Genomic DNA, 24,754 nt, shown 5'->3' with positions numbered 1-24,754 from the left:
TCATGGCGATGCATTTTAAACTTCATTTGAAATCTGTCAAGGGATGCCATTGGTGAGATGCCTCTTCAGTTAGGATGGTCTTTAGCAGTTCCAGGGCAGGAGAGCATCCACAGTAGACTTCCATTCAACTCAGAATTACTTTAGAAATCCTGGCTCCAGAGGGTCACCATTTTGGCCTGTCTATCTCTTTCATTTGAGAGGCAGAATTTTTGGCATAAAATTATCTCACGGACTTTGATTCAACATCACAGTAAGGAGAAAGGCACACTATTGACTCCCTCACCAATACTGTTAGAAGACACAGCCAAAATTTAGAACCTTACTTTATCCATACAAAGATACCATCATGATGAGGAGGACTCCAGCTGCTGACAATGGCCAAAGGCTAACTTAGACTTTAATAACCATTTCTGAAGGAATTCCATTTCCAAAAATAATGTATTCAAACATTTTAAGCCAAAATAATTCTAAAAAGTATTAGTGTTGCCCCTAAGCAGATGTTTATAACTACATGAACACAACCTTTACTTCATAGTTTTTTTATTATAGATTTTTTATCCACATGAATGTTAAAGAAACTACAACAGAGTTAAATACCATTTTTGATAACATGATTATATTCTTAATTACACTCAATATTAGACAGTAAAATATTTCCAGAGGAATACAATCTTCATTCATACAGCAGGCAAAGTACCAGAGAGGAAGGGGCCACACACAAGTCTGTCTAGTTGGCTAGGAAAAGCAGGTTCGCACGGCTGATACCATCCTAGCTGCTGAAACATGATCCCCGCTCCTGGGACAGGTCTTGTGTTGTCTTTTCACCAAGAATCACTTCTTCAGATGTAAAAGGCAGTCTTGTAGAGCTGCTCTCTCCAATTGTGCAGCCCTGAGATCCCCCGGGACTGTCCATGGGTTTCCCACCCCGGTTGGCTAACAGCACTCCCATGCTCTGGGTTCGGTTGGCCTTTAAAAACACAGACTCGAACTTTGGTTCCACCAAAAGATGCGACAAGCATTGACTGCTCTGGTTGGCTCCCCCCTCCCCCCACTAGTGAATGGCCGCTATAGTCTGTTTTACATGGTTGTCCACGCTGTTTTGAGGTCACTTGTCCTTGGGCTCTCCCGAACCTGATTTTCTATCTGATTCCCAAGCCCTTTCCATTTGCAGTCTCTGTGCGGGTCCGAAGTGCTCAGGGGCAGGCTGTATCTTACAAGAGCATAAGAGGAAGTGGTTCTGTGCACCTGGAATAAGACAAAAAGCACAGAATGACAACCTCAGTATGATACAATCAGATAAGTGTTAAACATTTAAAGTAATATTCAGTATATCCTTAAAGGAGACATTTTTAGTACAGTTTAGATAAAAATGTTTAAACAAGTGCCCATGAAAGCATCTTCCTTTCCCCATGTGTTTGCCTGCTACCTTAGATTATGTGTCTCTGCTGACACTGAGCCAAACCAGAACCATTATATCAGAGCCTGCCGGTTTGCTGTCCTTACTTCACAGTAAGGGCATTCTGTTGGGTTCCAGAGACTCCGATTTGTTGTGAGCAAACATTAAGCCAGACAGCCTGTGGTAAAGGGGCAGACAGAGTTACAGGCACTGAGGTCCGGCTGGCTTCGACTGGATGGTCCAAGTTATATCCGTTTTTCTTGTTCTGGGTGTTAGGGCAGCTCTAGAGGTATGACTGGAGGTTTTGCCATTCAACATCATTGGGACCACTGGATCTGTTTATTAACCATGTATTTATAACTGATAATGGAAGATGTGAATTAAGTCATGATTTCAGGTTCCAAGTCAGGGGAGAGTGGATGAAGTGTGGGCAACCTGGTTCAAATCCTGCTGCTTGTTAGCAGTGAGACCACACAACTGCCTCATCTCTGCATTTCGGTCTGCTCAGCTGTAGGATGAGGAGAGTAGCAGTACTTCTCTCAGTAGGTTGTTTTGAAGATAAAATAATTGATACAAAGCATCATTGTATTGATACTTATGTATTGATACATAATTGATACTTAGACACAACCGAGCTACTGAGCACGCACGTGTGCACACACACACACAGAAATATGGTAGCACACTCTCATTCTCAATGGAGACTCTTTTTGTTTGACATCAGAGGCGAGAAATAGACATGCTATCCAGCTCCCACCCTTTATTTTTGATTGTTACAAAAGAAAAACACAAAGTGTTCAATTATGATTCCTCCACACCCTTTTAAGGCCTTTTTCTTGCCATTTTCTAATAGCAGTTATCCCAGAAGTGCAGTAAAAATGACAGGAGTTTACCAAAGAGCTAGATGTTGTTAGCATAGGGAAAAAAATCATATTTTCAAACTCTCTAGAAAGATGTAAAAAGGCAATCAGTGATGAAGAAAAATGCAGACAGAAGGCCAAAAGTAGGTGGGTTATACTCTTGGGTATTATCTAGGGTTTTGAACAGACTTTAATAAAAGCAGCTCATTTGTGGGAAAGAAGACAGAATTTGGCAGAAGACTGGCATTCAAGAGTGGTAGTCAACATTTAGGACTGATGGAGGTTTTGATCAGGTTTGGCCATCCACATTTCATAGATAAGAATGAGCCTCAAAGATAGTAAATGAAATTCCTTAAGATGACATAGGGGAGTAGTGTCAGATTTAGAAGCCAGACTCTTTCAAAACCAGCCCAATAATCCTGGAAAGACAGAGAAGGGGCTTAGTGTTAAACAGACCTGTATTGAATCCTGGCTTTGTCATTTTCTAGCTAAGTGACCTCACTGAACCCCTGTGATCTCATGTATGAAACAGAGACAGTAATAGGATCAACCATAAAGAATTGTAAGGATCAAAAGAGAGAATGTGGCAGAGAATCTGACCAAGTATCTGGCATGGTTAGTGTTCAATGAATGCCAGTTATTATTATTTCCAGCTTGTTCAGCAAGTTTCTGTATGACTATGAATGAGCCATACCTATGATTCACTTTTTACTTGTAAAAAACGATTCTGTTCTCTGTGAAAGACAGAAGTGTTTCACTGAGTCACAGGGATGACATTTGTATAATGTTAAGTGGAGTTTGGGAAAAAAGAATGTAAAGTAATATTAAATTGGTGTTAACATCATGACATTTTTATTTGCAGTGTAGATTTCACACACACTGTAACATCTGTGTAGGAACTTGGGCACATTAATGACTGAAGGTAAGGAAGACCATCAGGAATAATTCTGGTGTTAAAAACAGTTCCAGATGAAAGGATAATATGTACAACATGTTACAATATTTTTCAACTCACTTCCATCGTACTTATGAGCTCACGATAAAGCGAATGCACAGAACAGTACAATGTCTAATCTACAAGGGCTTGTTTTAGGAGGTAGTTTAAAGATAAATAAAATAAACTACAGTTTACACAGCTGGCAGCTAAACAAATAGAATTCATTGCCCCAAAGGGGGCTATGCTTAGGTTGAAGAAAGGTTTCAATGAATCCATGGATAATGGATCTGTAAGGAGTTATCAAGGGAAAATTAAGAGTTATTCAGTATATACACCTAAATTTTGAGGTTGGTCTTGTTAAAAACACAATTTGGCTCTTCTAATGGAACTGCATAGTTAGTCCCTTGGTATGGGTGGACTTTTATTTTGATTTGACATGGAATCTCTGGTGTCCTAATGCAGGACAAATAAGATTTGTAGAGCAGTGATATGTGGCAGTACTTGCTCAGCTTATTAAGTGGACTGCCTGTGGTTTTGAAAAGCTTCCTCCTCTTAATAGTCACACTGGAATCCACTGGGTGGCAAGAACACAGCACACTACCTTAAGGGTCACTCTTGCATAAGACATTAATGCATCAGTCCCTAATTTGGAAACCTGTGGTCACTCAGCAAGACAGAATTTGTCTCTCTCTCTTGGTGTAATGATTTTTATTTTGTCATCTCTCCTGGGGTAATTCCTTGCAGGCTTGGCATGTTGAGAATCAAATACTGCCTCTAACAATATGGTTGTGATTCTCTGCTTGGCTGATTTAGCTCAGCATTTAAGTAACCACTAATCTTCTGAAAGCACCAGGGTCTACTTAGAGAAATCCCTGTTGTCTGCAAGGATGGAAACAAAATCAGCATGGAGGAAGCATTACTTACTAAACACAAATCAATCTTTTTTTTTTCCACCTCTCTGTACACTATGCCACCATCAAAGGCGTGGTTTCTGGGTGGTAGGTCTTCATTTTGCAGGTGGAGAGCAGCTCACGTGTGACAAGTAGAGAAGATGAATTGGGGAAGTGGATGGGTAAAAAGAGTTTATTGAAGTCCCTAAGTATAAATCAAACTACAGTCTAATGGATGTATCACAAAGGTGGAGTGAAAAAAGCCAGATACAAGAGAATATTCTCTTTAACGTCCTTTGCTAAAGTTAAAAAACAAGCAAAACCAGTCTTCTGAGGTCAGGGGAGTGATTGGAAAGAGGCACAAGGTGCTAGAACCCAAGTGAGTTCACTGAACTTTGAGTTCTTGACTTCACGACTTGTATAACTTGGTGATTTGTAGGCTTTGGTGAATGTGCTATAGTTCAATGAAAAGGTTACTTAAAAAGCACATTCCAGTATTTACTCTTTGATTTGAAAGAAAAGTAGTTTGACATTTTCAAAGTTTTATACATATGGGTTTATCAGTATTCATTTGGATGATTCTTGCTCTGATTACCTTGATATCCTGCATTAAGATTTATTAGATTTAATGTCCTAAAATTATTTATTTCACACTGCTGGGACAAACCTGGTCTATAAAACTGAGAAAGAAAGCACCTCAAATCAACTTCAGACTTAAGAAAAATACCTGCATGTACAGAATGAAGCCAAACTCACAGGTGCATTTGTGTAAGTGTATGACTTCATGGAGATGGAAACAGAATGACAATATCTGAGTGTCTCAAAACAGAATGCCTTATTATCTGAGCAACTCTGTGGCTAAACGTCTGCTCACAGAAGTCACTGTATAAGGATTAAGCAGATACTGCACTTAAAGTCAGGAGGCCTAGAATCCTTCCTGGTTTTGCAGCAGAGACATAAAACATCATAACTCTCTTCACCGTATCTCGGTTCCCTGTGCATAAAATTACGGGAAAATATGAATGAGAGACTGTCTTGGAAAGAATTTTGAGCTCCTAATGAAATGTGACATACGTACAATTGTTTAAGACAAATACTGACGATTATCACTAATAAGGGGCTTCCCAGACGGTGCTAGTGGTAAAGAACCCACCTGCCAATGCAGGAGATATAATAGACGTGGGTTTCATCCCTGGGTTGGGAAGATTTCCTGGAGGAGGGCATGGCAACGCACTCCAGTATTTTTGCCTGGAGAATCCCCTGGACAGAATAGCCTGGTGTGCCGCAGTCCATAAGGTCACAAACAGTCAGACCTGACTGAAGCCACTTAGCATGCATGCATGCATGCGTCACTAATAAAGACAATGCCAAGAAGCAGAACTGTCACATGTGCATAGTATAGGAAGCTTGTGATAGGCAGAAGAGAGACATGTAAGGAAAGAAGAGGAACCACGAACCTGCATTGCATAGAATTTTTTTTTTTTTTTTGCCAATACCTTCTATTGAGTTGAAAATAGGTTCCAGAGGGAAGGAGTGAGTAGTATCATTCTGATGGGAATGAATAAAATTGATAAATGACCACAATCCTAGTTGGCCAGGCACAAACACCACCTCCGACATCTGAGTTTTTCACTGATTTAGCTGTTCTGGCTGCTAGGTCATTTTAGTGTATTGCTACAAAAACAACAGTGTCCTAGCTTTGCATTCCTTCAGTTCTAATAATTATATATTTCTTCTTCTATATCATAAAAAGTTGTTTTTGAAATGGTTAGGTATATTCTGAATATTTTGAACTGTGGTGATGGAGAAGACTCTTGAGAGTCCCTTGGACTGCAAGGGGATCCAACCAGTCCATCCTAAAGAGATCAGTCCTGGGCGTTCATAGGAAGGACTGATGTTGAAGCTGAAACTCCAATACTTTGGCCACCTGATGCGAAGAGCTGACTCATTGGAAAAGACCCTGATGCTGGGAAAGATTGAGGGCAGGAGGAGAAGGGGACAACAGAGGATGAGATGGTTGGACGGCATCATCCACTCGATGGACATGAGTTTGGGTAAACTCCGGGAGTTGGTGATGGACAGGGAGGCCTGGTGTGCTGTGGTTCATGGGGTCGCAAAGAGTCGGACACGACTGAGCAATTGAACTGAACTGAACTGAACACAGTCATTGAATTTTTACTGTCTTCTTTCCCCTAGGTGTCCAGAATTCTTGTCTTTTAAATTGTTGCCAGATATGTGACATTGGATCTGGCTTCATCTGTAGAGAAACAAGGACTGTTTTCTAAAAGAATGAATGGTTAAACCTGCAGAAAGTTAAAGTTAAGTTGCCCAATCGTGTCCAACTCTTTGCGACCCTGTAGACTGTAGCCCACCAGGCTTCTCTGTCCATGGATTCTCCAGGCAAGAATAATGGAGTGGGTTGCCATTTCCTTCTCCAGGAGATCTTCCCGACCCAGGGATCGAACCCAGGTCTCCCACATTAGAGGCAGACGCTTTAACCTCAGAAATTTTCAAAGGTCTATGTTGCCTGCAGTTATTCACAGCACCATTTGCCAGTAACTCACTGAAAGCTGGATTTCAGCAAGAATTTGAGCCAAGAAGAGAGCAAAGAAGAGGAAAGATAATAAGTACAGCTTTAGACATTCTGATTTCCTTCAGTGTACCAGGAAAAGGGGTGTTAGGAGGAACCAGAAGGAGCAGAAAACCTCAAAACAGAACGAAGACCACATGTGCAAGACTGACTTGAGAATTTCCTTAGCTTCAGAAAATTTCCACAGAATTTGTAAGATGCACTTAGCTTCTTATTCAGGAAGTCCCAGGCCCAGAAGGAAGTTCAACAGTTTATCAGCTTAAAGACAGGATGCAGCGCCACCCAGCCCCCGGCGCTAGGGGGCTGCCATCAAGCACATCAGTGAGGAGCACAAGCAAGCGACTCAGAGTTTTCTCTGGTGAGCTCACCTTTTAGCTTTTGCTGAGATGGGCACCAAGCTTTTCTTTCCTGATCAAGCTTGCTGCATAGGGAATCTGTAAGATAAAAACAAGCAAAACTCTCCAGGTGAGCTAAACTTGGAGACAGATGTATAATGGAGACCCTTGCCCTTCGTTGTGCCTAGTGATGTGAATACCAGTGGATCTGCCCTGAGGAGAAAAGGTCTCCATTCTCCCCAGCTGTGTGGCGCTTCTGGGATACAGCATTCCTAAGCCCCATTAGAAAGCATTTCAGGACAGAGCAGATGATCACACTAGGCTGTTGCTACAGCTAGTCTCTGAGGTTCCTATGTGACATTTGACTTAAGAAGTTAAAAAAAAAAAACTTGCATTTAATAATATGGTATTCTTATGTCCAAGGTCACAAACAAGAATGTGATTACAAGCTAGTTCAATGTAACTTTTCATTTAACTAGAGCAATCAAATATCTCATTATAAATCACAAATAAGATTAACTAAATACAAACTATTACTCTGGGCAATTTCCCGGTAACTACTAAGAAGCATCAGAAATAATTGCACTGAATGGAAAATATGACCCTTGAGAATTCTACCTGAAACTTGAAAAATACTCTTTAATACTGGGGCTTTGAATGAAAGTCCATCACACTTGATATGCTAGAAAATTCAAACAACTGAAATTGGACTACATGTATAATATTATTTAGATTTGCCTCTCCATTAAATCTAGTTATGTTATTTACCTTCATTATTACAAGAGTAAGTTCCAAATTCTAGTGATATAAGTCTATTTTACATTTAAAGAAACACTCAGCCTCTAGAATGTAACATGAACTATGGCTGATATTATATAAAAGCAGTGAAGGAAATAAAATTACAGCCACTCAATTAAGCAATATTTTGTATCTTGTTTTAGACATTTCTCACCTTCCCAGTATATTTATGTTTTGCTCTCCTGATCTACCAGTGCATAAATATGAACCTTTATTAACGGGAAGGAGCTACAAATCTACAGTGATGCTAGTGACTAAAATTAACTGGAATAGTTGGCCATAATAACCAGTTTGTCAAATCAAACAGTCTTTTTGATGATAAAGAAAGAGAAAACTAAAATAACTGTCTCAGTGTCTAGATACACAACATGGATGTATACAATAGAGACATATCCGATAAAGGGCAGAATAGCAGCACTGATGTTGCTTCATATAGGACCATAAAAAGTTCAGCGTCCTAATCTCACGTTTTAGGACAAGAGCTAAGGTCAGCTAGATACCCATGACAAGAACAGTTACACAGGGACCTACTCTAGGTACCTCGTCTTTTCACTCTGTGTTATGCTATGGCTGCCATTAACAGAGACACACTTGAACCTTGATTTTCCACTATGTTGTATGAAACAATATGCCAAAAATACACGGATCACCTCTCTCTTTAGATGAATGCTATCAGAGAGCCTTGAATGGAATTCTATTATTTAGGATAACAAGTGGAAAAGATGGAAACCTTGGGGTATAGAGAATTGCCTAATAAAATGCATTTGGGTCACTCTTGCATTTAGAAAGCATTCTCAACATCAAGATTAGATGCCACAAAGATTTAGTAAGTATCTTCTGTACCAGGCACTACGCAAGATAAGTTAATATCACCATGAGCCATCTCATCAAAGCCAGTAAAGTACTCACCCTAACCTAAGGAAAACTGCCTGAAGGGCACTACTTTCACATCTAAGTCAGAATGCTTTCTCTTTCTCTCTCTCTTTTTTTTTTTTTTCAGAAACAGCAACGCAGCATCTCATTAAGACGGGAAGCTGATAAGGAAATTTTTTAAGAGGACTCAGGGAAAAAAAGGACATTTCCAAATAAGCATATTTGATCCTCAAATCTCCAGATTGAAATTTAGATCTGTGTGAAGAATTGCTCATCTCACGTTGTGAGCTGAGAATTATTAATTCCAAGTCCTAAATCATGAATGATAAATAAAGAATATATTAGCATATGGCCCAGTTGCTTATGGAAACTATCCTATTTCATTGATTCTAAGATACACTTTTCCCCCTCAGATTTTAACATTTCTGAAATTGGCTGTACTATGATTGATGGCATCCTAGAATAATAGTTAGAAGCTTCCTTTTCTTATGATACATCAAGTAATGGGCACTTTTATGATTGGTGGTGCATCAGGTTCTGTCTTCCCCATCTTGGGAAGCTCATGACCTTAGAGGATCCATTTAAGATAATTACGCCATGTAAACCCCACATATTAGAATTCATAAAAGCTTTCTTTTCATCTTGATCAGCTTGGAAATCACCAAGATTGGCATGGAAAAAAACCTCTGAAAGTTATTATGTAACTTCTAAATTACCTAGTTGGCTCTAGTGTATCAAAAGTATTGAGATTTTGCCAAAAAGGATAATTTCCTAGTTTGTGCCAAGAGAGAGTTAGCCTGAGCTCAGACATTAAAGTGGATCTACATCTCAAAAAGAGAATGATGTGGAAAAGGATATACAACTTATAAACAAGTGACTGCATTGTCAAGCGGCAAGGCAATAGATCAATAACTGGAAGAGGACCCACTTTAGTCAAAGCCATCTCCTGGAGAATCTTAAGGCAGCTTCCACAGACATTCAGACTTAGATCAAGTCCTCTGATGTGTTACACATTTAGTCACAAAATCAAGATCCTCTAGGGACCCAGGGATATTTTCTAAAAATAAAGTGTTTGATCTACTCTCCAGGTTCAGAGAGTAGAAATCTGGGCAAGTTCCCATCCTAGTCAATCCTAGAGCACCTCCAAGAAAAGACCGTATATCTCTGAAGAGCTGTCCTTGCTGAAGAGGGAACAGTCCTACAGCAACGATAAAGACCTACCACTGCTCCTTTCCCTGCAAGGAAGCACAGCGCTCACACCATCAGAGAGTTGTAAACTGCTTTTTCACAAGTCCACAGTGAATGAAACATTAGTACTAAATCTAGTGGACTAACACGATGTTAATTGAGGCTTTGAATGAAGAACTTTGAGACCGGTTCCCCTTGGCGGTGTGTGACTGCAGCGTTCCGGAAAAACAGTAGAGGGCATCCAAAGACCAGCACATTTTAAAAGCATTTTTTTTTTTTTCTTAATCTATGCGCCCTTGGTAGCAATCCAGCAAGTTCAAAGGATGTGAATCTGAGTCCAGTCATTTATCGGGTTTTCTGTTGCAGCTTCACAATGTTCTTCAAGAACGATGACTAATGTCTTCAACAACTATGCCTTCAACTATGACATGCCTTGAACAGACCTAATGGTAGTAGCCTCTACATATATGTACTTGCTTAAAAAAAAAGTGTTGCCAAATTAGCAATGAAAAAAAAAAAAAGGTTATCAAGACATTATAGTAATCTCGGCTCATGTTGTAAATTATATTATATCCTAGTCCTTGGAAAAACTTTAATCAAAAGGTCATATACTCTTATAGATGTAGAAAGAAACTTATGCTTACCAGGGGTTAAAAATGGGGAGGGATAAATTGGGAGATTGGGATTGATATATACACACTACTATATATAAAATAGATAGCTAATAAGGATAACTAAAAATGCTTTTTTCCTATTGTATAGCACAGGGAACTCTACTTAGTACTCTGTAATGGCCTATATGGGAAAAGAATCTAAGAAAGAGTGGATATATATATATATATATAACTGATTCACTTTGCTGTACAGCTGAAACTAACACAATATTGTCAATCAACCATACACTAGTAAAAATCTTTAAAATGTCATACACTTAGCAAAATACCTTCATTTCATTCTTTAAAGTTTTAAAAAAACTACACATAACATTGTAACAGTTTTTTCACTTTCTTCTTAATCCTAAAGGATAATGGTTTTGGTTTACAAATTGAATACTTTTCCCCTAGAATCATAATTCACTTGTGAATGAGAAATCTTTTGCTCTTGATAATATTTAATGTAATAAACATCTTCATGAACTTGCTAATTCTAAAAATGTTTTTGATTCATACCAAGAGGAACATATTTCTTTGTTTGTATGAATAAATCTAGTTTGGTAACGAAAACATTTTAAGCATATGAAAACCCAAGGCAGAGGTGAAGGACTATAACATAAACTGCATTAAGAACTGTAAAACTCTAATTTTAAGCTATTTGTAAAAAAAGAAAAAAAAATTAGCTTGTGGCCCAGGTATGTTAAACAAACTGCATCTGCTTTAAATCTCACATTGAAATAAATGCACATTCATTTATAAATGTACAAAGAGAATCAATCATTTGAATCTATAGTCACCACAACTTTGCATTTAACAAACTGTAAAAGGAAGCAACGGTATAGAAATTACAGTCAGCAGAGAATCTAAAAATGCAGGCACCAAAGAAATTCATAAGTTTTCTTTCTATGGCAATGATACCCAAGATGCTTTCAATATAATCTTGAATAAGAACACTGTGTAACAGCATAGGATAAATGCATTGTGGGTCTATGGGAATTGTTACAAAATATGATGGTTTTAATATATTTGAGTTTTCTATGACTGCAGGATACAGTAGGTTTTCATCTCATTTAAAGGAAAAGAAACCTATTCTGCAGGTAAATGACTATTCTGTAACTTATGCTCTATACACTTTAAATATAAAATAATTTAAGCATAAATGAATAAAATAATTTTGGTGAATTGTTTTGTTCTCAAGGAACAAAGTATGTATCCATATTTAGTGATGAATTAGAGCCCTAAACCAAAAATACTGAGAAAGTCAATAATTGTGATACCTAGCAACTTGATTTAGATATAATTCTAAAGACATTGTTCTCCAGGTACTCTGGCAAATACAAGCTGAATAAGGGACAGGATGTTTCCATTCAAGAAATCTTGAGTCCACTGCCTTAATTCTAAAGCAGATGGTATAGTGTGAACACAAGTGTGCTCTGGCACAAATATATCTTTAGCCAATAGTTCCACTAACAGAGGTACTACTGGGGAAAGAGCATGCCATTAAATTGATTATTTATACTGGCATAGCAGTTTATGATCTACATCTGCATTTCATGCTTATTAAGCACTTGTGCCTTATCATATACCTATCAAGACACTAGGTTGGCCCTTCAATGGGTCCCTTTGGTTTAGAAACTGATACAATGAACTATATAGGATGAATCTTGAACTCAAGTTTGCAGACCTTAAAGCTTGTATCTGTTACTCACAAAGATAGTGCAGTAAACACATAAGCTCCTGGTAATTCACTAGCGGGGCTTCCCAGGTGGTGCAGTGGTAAAGAATTCGCTGCCAAAGCAGGAGATGCAAGAGATGCAGGTTTGAACCCTGAGTGGGGAAGATCCCCTTCAGTAGGAAATGGCCACCCGCTTCAGTATTCTGCTGGAAAATTCCATGAACAGAGCAGCCTAGTGGGCTACCGTCCAGAGTCAAACCCGACTGAGCATGCACGCGCAATTCACTAGTAAGGCTTCTTTTAATAGTTTTGGTACTAGTTACCCAGCACAAAAAAATATTTGGGGAAATCAGGACAAAGCCAGGAAAATCTGGAAAAGAATTAAGAGGATGGCTACATTAGCTTATCAGAGTCAGGGGCATCCATGGGTGGTGATTAATTCAGCATTGTCTACTGAGAGCTATTTGGTATTAGACACCATGCTTGGTGTTGAAGGCAACATGAAGACCTGGACATTTCGGGATAGGGGACACAAAAGGAGGGGAAGAAACAGAAGGAATAAATCATGCCTATTTCACCAGTTTTCATGTTGGCAGTGTGGATGTGCTTTTGTGGATTTCAGGAATTACATGGTACCTACAAGGGTTGGGGGGAAACATTCCAACTCCTCCCAAAGAATTTAATTTGCAATCAGGAAAATTTACTATCTAGAGGAATATGAATTAATAACACTTATCTAGATAAATGACTACATGATGATAGAATATTTTGCAATACAATAATGTTATTTTGTAATACCAGTTTGTACCATCCCATATACCAAATATCTCAAAAGACATGAGACATTTTCCCCTTTATTAATACTGTCTGCTTATCACATGGATGCAATGTCACGTCCTCTTTTACTAAAGAAACCAAATGTCAAAGGAAATTAAGACACTAAAGTTACATAACTGGCCTTACTAACTAGCACTAAAATAATTATTTAGTTTCCTTTCCTAATGCCCATTTTGCTATGTTTATCACCACCCAGGAGTCACACATTTTTGGTTGCATGTATGCCAATTTTTGTTTTAAGAGTCTGAAAATCGTATCCTATATAAAATAAGTAAAGTCTTAAAATTTTATATCCTTGTACCTCTGATTCTATCTTTATATTCTTTCTCTGGGCAAATTAAGCAATACATAAATTCACAGCAAGTAATAAGCAGCTCTTATTATCTAGGTATCAAAAGCTAAGAACAGTAGATACTTTTCTCTTTTTAACTCCTGTGGGGGATTAGTGGCCAACTGATTAAGAAAATGCTTTTCTTCCCCAATGAATTTAGGTGCAAATAAAACTAACATGAATAAAACCAAAACAAGAAGAAGGATCCAATTTAATAGGATCTTAAGTTGAGGTGGTTTTCAGAACTGAGAGTCGTTAACCAGCACTTGAGATCCAGGAAAACCTCAGAAGGAGGGTTAGAGTTAGCAGCACTTTTAATAGAGCCCTCAGAATGGGGGAAAACGTCATGAAATACAAGGATGCTTTCAAAATGACTCTCGGCAATCTCCATTAAAGCAAGCACGATTTTCTCCCACGCAGAAAGGAAACATCAATAACCATCTTTCTTAAATAATCCTGACAGAGAGCTAGATGCCTGGCTCTCTAGACAAGACAGGCGAGTCTGCGTAGACAAACATTTCATGGCAGAAGGATAGCGGGGACCAGCTCAGAAATGCCAAACAACCCAAATTACTACAACCATGCTGTGAATAACATTAAGAATCAGTGTTACGTCTTCACCCAAGTGATTAAAAATATCTTACAAAAACTGAGCAGAAATTATTTCCCCATTGTACTCAAGAAAATGAGGAAGCTTGGGAGATGACTTTCAAAGCACCAATAAATAATACCAGATGTGTCTGCATGGGGATAAAGGGCTAGGGAAACAGAAAAAGAAAAAACAACTCAAAAAAGAAAAACAAAAACAAAAAAACTCACACCATTAATTAGTAGATGTTTTCCTATTTCCCTGTTTCTGTATCAATAGATCTCAGTCCGTGTCCACTTTCAGACACGATTAGGATAGAGTAACATACTTCATTTGGAAATAATTCGTTTCTTTTCATCATCCTTCAAGGGAATTTAATTGATGAATTGTGTTTATACTAAGTTCTACTGACAGCGGTGGGCCTGGCTCAGGTCTGGGTGGTGGAGGGAGAGGGAAGACAAAGACAATGGGCTTCCCTGGGCCTCTGGCACAGCCCAGCGCTGTGTTCGGAGGTTTGCACAGTGGAAGATGATGTAGGCACCTCTGGTTCACTCTCAGAGATGATGTACACATCTGTCCATCAACACATGGTAGGTAGTTACATTTAGAGGAAACATACTGACACATCTGTTTATCCTGCATCTAAGTAAATCTCTTGGCAATTAGCATCTAAACCAGCGGAGAGGTAAGTGGACCAAAGGATTTCAAGGCAAAAAACAAGGGCAGCTTCATACATATTAGGTGGTTTTGAAAACAAACCCATCACCTTGAATTTATTTTTAAGTAGAAATGCATCTTACAATTTGTAACTGTTGTACCATTTCTTCTCTGTAGGCTAGTTCCCTTTTCATTTGATCCTGGAAATTATCTGGAAGAAGCGAGACACAGAGAAAGAAATTAATTAAAGTGCAAAATCTACTTTTGGTATATTTAGCATATTGACGGTATAGTACACTACTGACAGTCCCACAGAAACACTCCCCCTTAAAAATTTTTTTGTTTTAACTGGAGGATAATTGCTTTACAATGTGTTGATTTCTGCTGTACAACAATGTGAATCAGCCATAAGAATATATATATATATATCCCTTTCCTCTTGAACCTCCCTCCAAACCCTACTCCCCACCAGCCCACCCATCTAGGTCATCACAGAGCACCTGGGTGAGCTCTCTGTGCTATAGTTATTTGAAGATATATTTTCTCCAAGACTGTGGTTTAATCAGAATAAATAGTAAATTCTGAGAGTGTATTAGTCACTCAGTCATGTCCAACTCTTTGCAACCCCATGTAGCCTTCCAGGCTCTTCTGTCCATGGGATTCTGGTGGGACTGGTGGGCTAGTCCATAGAGTTGCAAAGAGTTGGACATGACTGAAGCGACTTATCATGCACACACATATGCCTCAATTGGAGAAGGAAGGAAGGATCTTTAAGAGATATTGTGTAAAATATCTTTGTCATTCTACATATTGATCATTTTTATTGTATTTCCAGAAAGGAATGACTTCTTCATGTGTATCTTGCTGTTTCACCTTTTCCATGTGGTCCTTTTAAAAGGGGGACTTGGCTAACTTCAGCTTTTTCAGCTTTAATTGAGAAATTGACCTGATCTCACATGAATCCGTGGTGGATGGCCAGGGCAGGGCCTTGAAGAAACCAGAAACTTTTGTCATCATCTTTTCTTCTCTTCCTTTCATCTCGGCAGCCAGCTGGTGTGAGTCCTGTATATTCCACTTCCATCCTCTCCTCTCTTTGCCATTGTTACCTCCCAAATGCAGACTCCTCTTCCCTGGAAAATTTCCCAACCAACCATTTGGCCTCTACCTCCTTCTTCTTCAAATACCTTTCACTCTCCTGCTTAAAAGTCTGTGATGGTTTCCCATCACTTTCTAGGTGATAAACCCTTTACCATTCATGAGATTCTGGATACTTAGAAACTAAAAACACTGTTCTTTTTATTTTTTGACTTCTATCAAGGACACTTGCTCCTTGGAAGAAAGAAAAGCTATGACAAACCTAGACAGCATATTAAAAAGCAGAGATATCACTTTGCTGACAAAGGTCCATCTAGTCAAAGCTATGGTTTTTCCAGTAGTCATGTACAGATGTGAGAGTTGGACCATAAGGAAGGCTGAGCACCGAAGAATTGATGCTTTCGAACTATGGTACTGGAGAAGACTCTTGAGAGTCCCTTGGACAGCAAAGAGATCAAACCAATCAATCCTAAAGGAAATCAGTCCTGAATATTCATTGGAAGTACTGATGCTAAAGCTGAAACTCCAATATTTTGGCCACCTGATGTAAAGAGCTGACTCACTGGAAAAGACCCTGATGCTGGCAAAGACTGAAGGTAGGAAGAGAAGTGTGTGACAGAGGATGAGATGGTTGGCATAACTGATTTAATGCATATGAGTTTGAGCAAACTCTAGGAGATAGTGACGGACAGGGAAGCCTAGCATGCTGCAGTCCATGGGGTTGCAAAGAGTCACACAGGACTGAGCGACTGAACAACAAACCTTTCTATAATATTTGAATTCCTTCCCCAACCTCAAGCACGTATTTTTAATAATTTTTAAGAGATTTTAATTTAATTATTTTAATTTTAAGAGACTTAAAAAAGAGCAGTTTTAGGTTCCCAACAAAATTAAGAAGAAGCTACAGAGATTTCCTATACATACCCCCCCATTACCAACATCACTCACCAGAACTGACCACCAAGAATGAACCTACACTGACATGCTGTTATCACCTGAAGTCCATAGTTTACCTTAGGATTCACTCCTGCTGTTTTGTACAGTCCGTGTGTTTGGACAAGTCTATAGTGACATGTCTCTGTCGTCACAATATTGGGCAGAATATTCTCACTGCCCTAAAATCCTCCGAGCTCTACTTATTCACTGCCCCCCTCCCCTCCGTCTCTAGCAGACTTGATCTTTTTATCGTCTCCACACTCTTGCCTTTTATAACATGTATTTTTTAAAAGACCTATTTCCTATTCTCATCTCAGAACTTGACGGGAAAGCCGCTGTAATAGAGGCAAGTCTGTAGTACTGTGCAAGGGTTAGAGGAGGAGCCCTGATTCCCTTGGAGGGTGACCGGCGAGGAAAGGGGGGAAGAGACGTGATCAGCACTCTGCACCAAGACGCGGAGGCTGAGTCGGGAACAGCAAGTACTCAGCTGACTACAGCGCAGCAGTGGAGGAAGCTCCCTACGCCCCATCACCCGCCAAACCACGCTCCAGTCTTCACACACGCACTGTACTCCCAGCCACCGTGTGATTACCACTGGTGTGACCTTGCCCTTAGAGCAAATCTCTCCCATTTCTTCAAGCTCGAATGTTATCTCTCCCAGAACGTTCTCTCATTCTCCTGCCCTCTCCTTCCAGGATCAGTCACCCTTCTCTTCTACTCCTCCAGTACTGTACACATATCTCTGTTAATGCATCCACCGTTCATACTATGATTAGCTGTTATACATGTGTCTTTGAGTGAAACAGTGAGGGCAGGCAGATATATTTTCGACACTTCTAAAATTTCCAAAGCCCACCACAGTGCTTGACACACGGCAGGGGCTGGTTAATGGGTGAGGAATGAAAAGAGCACTGAAATATCCACCAGAAGGTCTGGATCTGCCTTGAATGACAGTTACCCGACTCGAGGCTCAGAGCCTTATCCGAACAAACAAGGGTATGGAATAACGTGCTCTGTAAGGCCCTTTCCTTCTCTAGTGCTTTAAGATTTGATGACAAGGCAAATCGACTTGGTTGGGCTTCAGACACCCAGTTCTCTTTCCTGTACTGGTAGATGAGAAGTGGGTAATTTTGACTTGCACTGATAACAATTAGGAGTCAGGGGCTGCATGAGGGGCTGGCATCTACCTGCCACCTCAGGACGCTCTGGAGGTGGGTCAAAGCCCATAGACTGGGCACAAGGCAATAGGAATCAGCATTCCGTCAGCATCCTTGGCCCTGTGCCTGGGCCAGACACCTTCAGAAGATCAGTGTGCTTTCCAGAGGCCAGAGTACATCCCAAACAGGCATCCATCTGTGAAGACGAGACATGCCCTCTGAGCCTTGGCAGCTTCCTCTGTCCCTCTTGAGCTCCGCAGTGCCTCTGATCAGGGTGGGAACTGAGAGGGGTGGGAACGAAGTCTGCCTGAAGCTGGCTGTGCCACTTCCCTGGAATCCCAGGAGAGGCTGATTTTGGAGGAGGAAAGAGCTAAGGGCAATTTAGAGTGGAATGATGGTAACTAGCCCTTACTTAATTCATGCTCATGGCTCTCTGATGGCATATAATACAATTCTTTAAATTAAAATGAAAAAAAAAAGCTATTAAAGTGATAGAAAAATGGTGAATATTTTTATAGAAGTGGAGTAAGGAAAGGTGTCAAAGACAAAAAGCAAGCCAGAAAGACTGATAGATTTGATTAGATAAAAATGTAAAGCTTTGATGTGACAACAAATGCGAACACAAAACACCAAAGTCAACATTTTAAAATGAACTGAAGCAAAAAAAATTTGCAACATGATACAGAATGAATACTTTAGTATGTAAAGAGTTCACACAAACCATAAGAAAATGAACATATCAAAAGAAATATGAGGAAAGACTATGGCATTCACAACACGTACAAAGAATGGTAGATATAGGCAAAGTGTTCAATTTCCCCAGCAATGAAAGAAAAGGAAATAATATGAGGAAACACTTTTTCCATTTAAGTTAACAAAGATCTAATGAAAAGATGATGCATGGTATTTCAAGGATGGGAATATGAATTCAACGTTTTGGGAAAGCAACATAAAATTCTGCATCAAGAGCTTTGAAAAGATCATATCTTTGACACAGCAATTCTTTTAGGAGTTTACCCTAAGAAAATGATCATGGATTTGTGCAAAGATTTAGTAACAATGATGTCTAAAACTTGGATAAACTTTAATGTCCAATGTAAGACTACATTTATAGACTGCTGGGTAGTCAAGAAAAGAAGTTCACGTTAAGTGGAAAAAAGGAAGGTTAAAAAAGTGTGTGTAATATTTTATTTTGTTTAAAAAGTGATTTAATATGCATTAGAAAGGCTGCAACTCCAAAATGTTGACATCGGTTTTCTCTAGGTGACAAGATTATGGGTGATTTTTATTTTGTTTCTTTTATTTTGTTTCTGCATACTTAAACTTTTCTACAATAAGCATAAATTGGGAGATATAAAGTTGCTAACTGGCAAAAGAAAAAAGCTAAAAAGTTTGCTATGTTCTAAGGCGATGAAGGCACAATGTAACTGGAGATGAAAAAATCAGTGAGCTGATTTCTCTAATGAGAATTACTTAGAGCCCAACTATTTGGGGAAGATAACAGCATAAAAGGAGGTGGCAGAGAAAGCACCGACGGCAGTCTGCCAGCCAAACACAGTGGCAACACCTGTGTTCTGCACACACGGACACTCTGAAAAGCCAAAGAGTCTTTCAAATAGCAACAAGAAGTATCCAGCCTACATTCCTGGCACTAGAAATAAGAAGAGGACTCATACAGTAGATCTAATTCCCCCAGTAGAGCCTACCTATCAAGCAATAAGCTTTGGGGGCTTATTTCGTTTACACAGTCTTCCTTTTGTTGTCACTGCTTTTAAACGATAATAGAGACTTTTGATCCGTACCATGTTTTAGAAACTCCCTTCCCTCCTTCTCCAGAGGACACTACATAAAGAGTGAGCAAAGAAGAATTCTATGATTCTACTGATCACAGAATGAATCTAGTAACAGTCACAGGTGAAAGATGGGATGACCGTATTCAGATAGATGAGATGTAGTTGGGTCTTTTAAGAAGTAATCTTAAAAGGAACTTGGAAAACAGATTTTTAAAGAAAAATCTAAAATGATGACATGATTAACACCTACCAGTTAAGTTTTTCACAAAGCCTTAGTCATTAGACCTTCCTTGTTGCAAACCATTGGCCTTTCTACTTGGTTCTCTCAGTGCCATGAATTTGTCATCATATCTGCAAATCCAAGGACTCAATTCATAAGTCCTCACTAATCTCCTTTATCAGTGATCCAATCTCATCTTCATTATGAGCTTTAATCTCTTTGACTATGACACCCAAACTTATATCAACCATTGATTGAGAGTACACTCTGTGCCCACAATTTCTTGGGTGGGCAGCAACAAAGACGGTTTCCTGAACTTATTTACAACACTGTCGGGTGGAGGGTGAAAGAATCAGTGAGGAGTTAACACAAAACACCAGTGGAACTAGGACTTCAGCAAAGCGTGCATACTACAAGAGCAGGAAGGCTTCCTGGAGGTGGTGGGACTTGAGCTATGTTCCAAATGATGAGGAGCGCCTAGACGAGGAACTAGACTAGAGAAACAAGGGGTGAAGAGGTGGAAAATGAGGGGTGAGGGCTGTCCGTGGGGTAACGAGCTGAACAGGGGGAGAAGGAGAAATAAGCAGGGTGAGTGGGACGATTATGGAGGGTTTTAAAAGCCAGTCAGGAGTCAGATTAGTTGCAATATGATCAGCACCAGAGAACAACTATAGTACGTGGAAGACGTGGCACCAAAGGCAGATTTTTAGGAAGGCTGGGCTAGCGGCAGCAAGCAGAAAGAGCTGGAGTGGGGAAGGGAGGTAAGGACCCAGGGTTACACCCTGCAGCAGAGACATGAAAGAGAGCGAGAGAGAGGGTAAGGGCCTTCTCCACTGGTGACTTCATCCAGCGACCTTTTGGCAGGTCCCAGGTCAGGGCTAGGCTCTGAGGTTACACTGATGGCTAGTGGCAAGAGAGTAGAATGACTGAAAAATGACAGCAAAGGCCTGAATGCTGTAATAAAGGAAGGTGCCAGGTGCTGGAGGAGAAGGGAGGAAGGAGAGATTCACTAGGGAAGGCAGATACAGTGTCATGACAAAATGACGACTGGATTTGCAGCTGCAACAACGATCAGACTGGTCCTTAGTGGGAGAGTCTGGTGGCCTGCTGGGCGCAGGGCCTCTGTCTAATTAAACACAGGATGTCGCTGCAGGCTGCGGGACCAGCTGTTCTACTGTCACCTCAATGACCTTGACAGAGGTGAAGCTCCTCTTCATCCGTTTCCTCCAACTCTTATTTCTACCCCATTCTAGATTACATTTCTCCCACCTTTCCTTAGGATCCCCTCCTGACTTCTCTTCGCTTATCTGCTCAGTTGGACAACTAAACAGAATTGTCTTGTATCAAAACCAGTTTCACTGCCTGTCCCATCCTCTATAACTACAGCCCGATAAAGCTCTAGAAGTTCTGCTTTCTCATATCAGCTGCTTTACAATAAAGCCCCTGTAGGAACATAAGTATTATACTTAAAATGGTAATAGTAACAACGACTCACATTACTACAGATCAGTAACTATGCTAAACACTTTATACAGTTTAATCCTCTCTGCAATGCCACAAAGTAGGTACTAGTGTTGTTCTACAGCTGAAAAGGAGGTCAGGTAAAAATCTGTCTAAGGTTACTCTGTGGGGAGGTCAGCGTCCAAACCTGGAGACTCGGCTACTAACCACCATGCTCTGTATTCTAGAAATGCTTTTCAAGAACTCAATGCTAATGAATAATCTCCTCTTCCTCCTCCTGCTTCCTCATCACCATCACTGTCACTGCTGATGCTATTAAGCACTTATCCTGTGCTAGGGATGTTCTCGGACTTTATTGTGGATCCTCTCATGTAGTCATCTTTCTATGAGACAAGGATTATCTGGCCCATGTTACAGTTTCCAAGGTCCTACAACCAGGAAGTGGCAGAGCCACAAAGTAGCTCAGGGGATTTTGAGCCTGGAATCGTAAGTTACAGGTGATAACTTAGCCTAAGTCCCCAGTGCTCTAAGGGAATTAGATTTGAAGTGTCCTGACTGAATCCACCTCCTAGTAAAATGCTCTGCTTGGGTTTCCTCTCTGCTTCCTTCTGATGCGGCTTTAGTAATTCCGTCCTCCCCTTTCCACCTGAGTGAAGCTAAATCTGTCTGCCAGCCTCACGGCCTCTCACATTTAGTTAACAAGCACATAATGGGCATTTGCTATTTCACTGGTGTGAAATTAACTGCCTCTTTGTGGTGGGTCTAAACCACGCATTATTCAAACTTGGGTACCCACACCACTTCCTTGGTCAGTGGAATACACTGCAGATAAAAAGGAGTAAAACTTTTCCGTTGTTTTTTAATCTAAGTGTTTCATACACATGGCAAAATAGAGGAGTCATCTTAATTCACAACAAAAGGATGAATGAGGGGTCTGAATGGAAACTGGGATCCCAACTTTTGAAAAAACAGAAACATCTGCATGTTTATGATAACTAGTAAGAAATGTACAAATTACTTAATTTCTTAAAATGATTTTGTTTTTCCTTGGCTGCGCCATGGCATGTAGGATTTTAGTTCTCTGACCAGGGATTGAACTCATGCCCCATGCAGTGGAAGTACAGAGTCTTAACCACTGTACTGCCAGGGAAGTCCCAATTCCTTAAAACAGTTGATCAACTTTTATTAGTGGTAAAAATTATGGCTATCCTGGCTTCATAGGGAGTTAGGCAGACACTCCAGGGACTCACTGGGGTCTGGATCCAGTCTGCTGGATCCGCAAACTCAACAATTAGATAAACATCAGCTTAGAGGGGACACAAATCACTTAGTGTCTGTTCACTCCTGCAAGGATCTGTACAGTTTATCTTAAGGTACAGTTTTAGAAATTAGGGAATCGTGGATTATTTGGAAGCACCTGTTTTTTAAGGTCTCAAAGATATTTTAACTATGTTCCTCTTTTTCTTAGCACTACAAATGTCATGATGATCCTAATACACTATCAGGAGCTATTGGTCATTCTCCTCCCTTTGATCTTATTCTGAGCCACAGGAGGCATTCTTCAAATTCAAAATACTCAAGTATCATCATGAGTGCTAAACCTCCCTTGTGGATACTGACAGAGCCCAAACTTGGCCAACTCTGCTGTTCGTTGCGGCCGGTACTCTCTTCCATCATGAGCCCTCTTCATTTTTATCCCTGCTAAACATTCTGGTGCAACTTAGTCTGACATGTTACCAGGAACCCAGTACTGTTCAAACCTACTACCCTACCCAAGAGGGCAAGTCTTTCAGTCGTGCTGATGATCACATTTGAGAAGCTCTGGTAGACCTTTATGTTCATACTATTAAAATTGCCACGATTACTGAAAAGTCTTTTTCCAGATATTTGCTTGTGACTCTTGCCCAGGAATTATCAACATGAGTTTTCTGATTTCTGGTTTAATAAACAAAGGGTACTGACATGCTCAAAGTCTCAGAAAAAAATTAAACGTATATAATTTAAAATATGTTTACATATTATTTTATTTCCCACTTTCCTCTCTCTGGGGAAAGGAATATGACTAAATGAAACTTCAAAAAGTTTGAAAAACACTACTGTGATGTACTGGATCATGGATGAACTTTTTGGTCAACCCAATACTTATCTAAGAGTGATTCAGAACATGACTGGAGAATTTTAGAAATCTGGACACCCATCTTAGGTCTTTCTGAAATTCTAGGACTCTGGGAGCAGAACCAAGTTTTTATGCTATAATTTCTTTTGCCAATAAATCTGGAATGAAATTTTAATGCTAAATATGGATGGAGAATCCCAAACTACTAAAATTATACTAATTTTAATTAATAAAATATAGGTATATTGAATAGTTAAATTTTAAATCTTCGTATTTCAAGCACCAGGCAGCTCTCTAGCCCTATCTGAGAAAAGGAATTAACTGTTCTTTTGTTTTTCCTACCTTAGAGAAAAAAACACTTGAGTAGTTCTTTTGTTTTAAAAATATTAATATATCTATTTAAATATATCTATATATTTAAGGGTATATTTGCATACATGTTTTAAATGTACACTATATATATGCACAAACACATATCTACCAATACAATTAATACTAAAACATTCTTATAAGAAATTTTATCTGTGAGCTGATAAAATAAATAACAGGCTACAATCTCCAAATACTAAAGACGTCACAGGAAGATCATGTACTTACACTGACTAATAAAAATGTTACCAAGTATCATAATGCAATGAAATAAAAGTGATTTCTTACTGAATACTGGGAAAGATGTATTTCCTTTTAACACTTGGAATTCTTGTTCGAGTCGTCTCCGTAAATCTATTTGTTCAAATAAAACCTTCTGAAGTTCTTCTAATAAAGAAAAAAAGAAGAGTCATTTTACTAATCTTTACAAATAACTCCCCAGAGAACTGTTATATATGGCAATTTATTATTATAAGACAAAATATTTTACTAGTTTAAAAAGTGTTGCATAGACATAGGATAGATTTTGTGCAGAAATCCATGAATATAAATCAATGTAATATATTATTTTAAAGTATTATATTACAGTGTCATGTATTGATTGATATGTATGCATTAATCTCAATTATATCCACCCAATGGTCCATATATTATTCATATGTTGCTTGTCAAGCTTAAAATATGGTGTAGAGCAAATATATCCTCCTGTTATCTCTTTAGTTTTTTAAAGCTAAGAGAAGTACTACAGAATTAAAACTTTTCTTTACCTTTCCCCATATTTTCTACATCCTTTTTGAGTGAATGAGGTGAATTCGTCTCCTGTGTGTGTTCACCTTGTAAAAAAGGAGGAAAAAGTATTAGTTTTGTGTAGACTATTTTCTGCAAGTTTGTACTTTCACTTTCTATCTATCTACAAAAGAGTGTATTTAATATAACTTCAAAGTGGGCGTCCTCAGAGCCAAACGTTGTCCTCATTTGCTCGTGTATCCTTCCCCTAA

General features: G+C 39.3%; 1 protein-coding gene across 1 annotated transcript in view; it reads right to left on the bottom strand.

Moving 5' to 3' along the window:
* Positions 1–693: 693 nt before the first annotated feature.
* The window catches only part of SKOR2 (SKI family transcriptional corepressor 2), a 40,983-nt gene continuing 16,922 nt past the window's right edge, over positions 694–24,754 (bottom strand). Inside the window, exons 5-9 of the mRNA XM_040264224.1 lie at positions 24,524–24,589; positions 24,045–24,143; positions 14,753–14,820; positions 7,042–7,107; positions 694–1,245 (exon numbers count right to left, since the gene is read on the bottom strand). Of these exons, the coding sequence (XP_040120158.1) occupies positions 7,045–7,107; positions 14,753–14,820; positions 24,045–24,143; positions 24,524–24,589 (296 nt within the window). The 3' untranslated portion in view covers positions 694–1,245; positions 7,042–7,044. The remainder of the gene's footprint in view (positions 1,246–7,041; positions 7,108–14,752; positions 14,821–24,044; positions 24,144–24,523; positions 24,590–24,754) is intronic.

This window comes from Oryx dammah, unplaced genomic scaffold (assembly GCF_014754425.2).
Source record: "Oryx dammah isolate SB20612 unplaced genomic scaffold, SCBI_Odam_1.1 HiC_scaffold_22, whole genome shotgun sequence".
In the NCBI taxonomy this organism is placed as follows: domain Eukaryota; kingdom Metazoa; phylum Chordata; class Mammalia; order Artiodactyla; family Bovidae; genus Oryx; species Oryx dammah.
This window is presented reverse-complemented; position numbering and strand designations above follow the sequence as displayed.